The sequence below is a fragment of the Bidens hawaiensis genome, unplaced genomic scaffold, assembly GCF_021521415.1.
Source record: "Bidens hawaiensis isolate Kalapana, Puna unplaced genomic scaffold, B.hawaiensis_p1.1 tig00005935_1, whole genome shotgun sequence".
NCBI classification, from domain to species: Eukaryota; Viridiplantae; Streptophyta; class Magnoliopsida; order Asterales; family Asteraceae; genus Bidens; species Bidens hawaiensis.
The window spans coordinates 1,064,736-1,069,226 of NW_027491390.1; the positions used below are offsets into that span (position 1 = coordinate 1,064,736).

At 44.3% G+C, this 4,491-nt stretch overlaps 1 protein-coding gene across 1 annotated transcript; it reads right to left on the minus strand.

The window, feature by feature from the left end:
• Nucleotides 1-3,705: 3,705 nt before the first annotated feature.
• Nucleotides 3,706-4,146, minus strand: LOC143631056 (E3 ubiquitin-protein ligase RHA2B-like). Its single transcript, XM_077099915.1, has one exon. The coding sequence runs from the start codon at nucleotides 4,144-4,146 to the stop codon at nucleotides 3,706-3,708; it is 441 nt and encodes a 146-aa protein (XP_076956030.1).
• Nucleotides 4,147-4,491: the final 345 nt, after the last annotated feature.

Below are 4,491 nucleotides of genomic sequence, written 5' to 3' on the forward strand. Positions count from 1 at the left end.
TCTTGTTTGACTGTACGTTATCCCTTCCGCCTAACCGATGCTGCAAGCCGGATGAGGTGTCAAAGTTTACCCTTGACTGCCAAATGCCTAGCTTCCGCTTTTTGTTTAATCGGGCGGTAAGGACGTTGTCTTCTCTTGTTTTCTGGGTGTAGAGGTTTGTGCTCTGTGGGAGATCTCTACCCAGTTGCTTCTCCGTTTCCGCAAAGCGTTTAGCTGCTGTCATGATGGCATCCCAAGTGGATGGCATGCCATCTTTACCCGTTAAGGTGCGGATGAGCTCTGGGTCGTTCGCGCCCTGAATAAAGGCAGCGCGAACAAGATCTTCGCTAATGTTACCCAGACTTAGCTTATTCGAGTTGAAGCGAGTGATGAAGTCTAGCAAAGATTCATCTTTTTCTCGAATGCACTTGAGGATTGTCCATTGCTCCTCGGTATACCTTCGTTGTTGGCTGAAGTGTTGGCTAAACTTCTGTTGGAAGTCAGCCCAGTCGTAGATGTGGTTGACCGGTAGACGATCGAACCACGCTCTAGCAGCCCCGACAAGCGTCATTTGGAACATGTAACACCACGTGGGTTCCGTCCAACTACTGACGGTTGCCCCCGCTATGAATCTGTTCAAATGATCATCTGGGTCGGATATACCATCATATGTGCCTATGCTGGACATTTGTTTGGCACTTTTTGGGGCAATTGCTTCTGCAATGTCCCTTGCAAATTTGGACGTTCCTGCATTTGCAACGTTTGGTCTGAATGTTTTGGAGAAGTCACGTGGACTTCCACCTGTGTTTTTTGGTTTGAAGACTTCTCCAAAATGCCTTCTCGGTTGGGAGTCCGTTTCCTTACGGTTCCCTTTTGCCCTATGGCGAGGGTTCGCGTCGGAGTCGTACTCCGAGTCATCGTCCCAGTGTTCTTCGAATTTGTCAGCCTGTTGGACGGAACGCAAGCGTTCGTCCAACTCAGCTTGGAATTCCTTTTGACGTGCCTCCGCCCATGCCTTAACTTCATCGAGTGTTTGGCGGGGGAGTCTTGTTCGTTTCTCTAACTGGGTATCGGTGATTCCCAGTGAGCGATTATTTACTGCACTTGCCCCAGCTTGGGTAACTGGGGTAGTGTTCGTAAAATTTACTTCACTTGCCCCGGCTTGGGTAGCCGGGGTAGTGTTTGTAAAAACTGTGTTGTCGGTATTCCCCCCAGTAGCTGGGGTTGTGGTTACCGGAGTTTCTTTAACCATCTTTCTAGAAGTTTGAAAAAACTGGAGAAAAATGAAGTTCTAGCTTTATGCACGGATGGCGCCAATGAAGAAACACTAACCGGACCCCGGGCAGATTACGGATAACCTGGGGGTTAGATAGATGTTTCCCACGAGGGGTTAGACCCAGAGAAGATGGTTCTTCTGATAACCTGCAAAACAGACACCGTGAGCTTGTCACTGAGAAGGGGGGGTTCCTCCTTGTGACCACCCTCCGGCGTGAGAATCAGACTAGATTGCTCTTTAAATATAAGTGTATATTAAGAGATTGCTAGAGCAGATATCAGGTATAATATGATGATACAAGATAAGATAAGATGATCATACCATTTGTGGTATTTATAGCCGAAGGTAGGTTTCCAAGGAGGTGTGGCCGGCTGCAACAGTATTCCTGTTCCACCAACAGTGGCCTACGCACGTGCCCTGCTGGTAGTTGGTGGGTAGGAAGCGGCTGATAGTGACCAGGCCTGCTGTGTACTATTCCTTTTCCACCAACTGCCGGCTATGCACGTGGTATGGCAGTAGTTGGTGAGTAGGCAGCGGCTAATAGTGACATACAGTACAGGAGCATGCTGCTCGCCATACTGTTGTCAATAAGCTGTCGTATATTTAGTCAGATCTTTTTCCCATACCTCGTCAGGTACAGTACAGAAGATCTTCCTGTATCGTACGGACTGGCTTATTTGGGCGGGAGTATTCCCCCTCCCGCCCTTGTGCGGGATTGTTCCCGGCTTTGCTCATTCCTTCAGGTGACACTGAGTGATTGAGAGCTAAGTGCATTGTGCGTGTAGCCTTGCTGCGCGGGTGGCCTTCTCTGATGGCTTGTATCCGAGGCTGCGGGGACAGGCGGAGTCCTTCACCATTGGGAGGCATTTCCTGCGGGAACAGCTTGCGTACTGCGCGTAAGGACGTCACGTCTCTGAGCATGGTTGGTCCTGCGGATCCAGTTGGTTTCTGCGCAGACGTTCCTCTTCAAGGTGAGTCTTGCGGGTCCAACTGGGCTCTGCTGGGACCTACCTCTTCAAGTCCCCCATATTATATCAACTTTTGTTTTTTGTTTTTTTAAAATAAATATTCTAAAAACATGATAATTTTATATCAAACAAACTCCAACTTGTTTGGTATCCCAAGGCATAAGATGTCACAATCATTCACTCTTGCACCTGGTTGGAAGCTTCAAGATGGACATTGAAATTTATAACATCAGTTTTGTTTTATTATATATTAAGCAAAACCAACATAGACACTCCATTTCCATTTGTATTGTTTCAAGTTAGTTATCTTTTTTCCACTTTTATTATATTATGATTTTTCATTCTTTTATTTTCATTCTATTTTTTAATTTTCTCACATATCAAACATACCATCTTTTGGATGTTATCTTTCGTTTGGTACCGTTACAACATGTGGACTTGTGAGTTTAACCATTATAAAAAAGAAAAAAGAAAAAAGAAACGTACACGTTTCGATACCCATTTCTAAAGGTGTACAAAAATCCGGTTTTGATTTCCAAATCGGTTCGTAACCTAACCCGATACCACCACAAAAACCAATTTGAGTCAATCTGGTTCCCCCACTCATTACCGAAACTGGTTTGTAAACGGACCCAATTATCCTCAAGCCGGTTTTAAACTGACCAAAACCTCGGTTTGTATGCTCAAACAACTTTCAAAACAACCCAAACCTATTTGTATGGGGTTCAAATACATTTAACCAAAACCGGTTCATAACGGTCCCAATACCACTTCTAAAACGTATTTGAGTCAAAACCGATTCCAACCTGACCCAAACCGCTTGCCTGTATACCGGTTCCCTCTGTCCTCGTCAAAACCGGTTCGTAACCCGACTTGAATCTCCACAAGCCGGTTTCAAACCAACCAAAACGCAGTTTTGTAAACTTGAACCGATTTCAAAAAGCCAGAAACCTATTTTTACAGAGTTCAAATACTTTTCACCAGGGCTTACGACCCCAACCTATTTTTGTAGGGTTCAAATACTTTTTACCAGGACCCAAACTAGTATTGACTAACGTTGGCCTAACCAATTCGACTTACAACCCAAACTGGTTTTTACCTACCCATCAGGTTATATTACCCGACTATAGTTTTAAGTTTTATTTGTTTTTCCGTATGCTATAGCAAGTACATCAAAACCAAAAAAAACACTAACGTGTTCACCGTAACACGTGAACAGTAAAAGGTAAAAACTGTTTATTTCATTTCACGCGTTTGAGTAACAAAGTAAACCAACATATTACTCAAAAACCATACCCAAATTACCCCTCTTCAAAACATGAAGAAGTCAAAAACAACAGAGTAAATGTCAAAATTGCCATCAACCGTTTCCAGTAAAAAAAACCACCAAACAATCAATATTAGGTGGTAAAACTAAAAACCAGAAAACCGGTAAAAACAAAAAGACATTCAAATCCACAATTCAATTCAATTCAATTCAATTCATCCTCTAACAGCAAACCAGCCGATGACGTCACCGGTCAATCTCCGGCGGTTGACGTCCACGCGCTCGTCATCCACCACCACCGGCGACCTGCAAAGCGGGCAGTTGAAGTTGCGATGGTCAATCCAACCGTCAACGCACTCCTTGTGGAACACGTGTCGGCACGGCAGCTTGCGCACGTGCTCGCCGTTGTTAAACCGGTTCAAACACACAATACAGTCGGAGTCGGAGTCCGCCGGATCCGAACTGTACTTGTAGGATGGAATACGGTTGAGTATGAGGGTGGTGACGTCATCGGATTGGTGGTTAGAGATGTGTAAGGCGTGGAGGACGGTGAGGATGAGTGAGCGGAGGTAGGTAACGGCGGTGGCGATGGTGGCGAGGAGGAGGAGTGGGAGTGAGTCGGAGGAGACTTCGGTGAGTTGGTTTTGTAAGCCCATGGGTTTGAGTTTGAGTTTGAGTTTGAGTTTGAATTTGGGGGGTGGAAGATTAAGATTAAGATAACGAGGAGCAGGCGGCGGGTAAAGAGAAGAGAAGCAACAGAAATAGTTGTGGGGGGTTGGCAATGGCATGTGAAAGACATTGGTCACCTTTTCTTTAATAGATTCTTTAGTTTTTGGTTGGTGTTTTTATTATTATTATTATTATTATTATTATTATTATTTTCAAATATGATGGAATTGGAATCCAAATTTTATTCGGTTAAAACTTAAAATTATTAAAGTATTTGTTATTTAAATTTTAATAGGATTTTCGAGCGTATTATTTGGTGTTGGGGTTGTGAA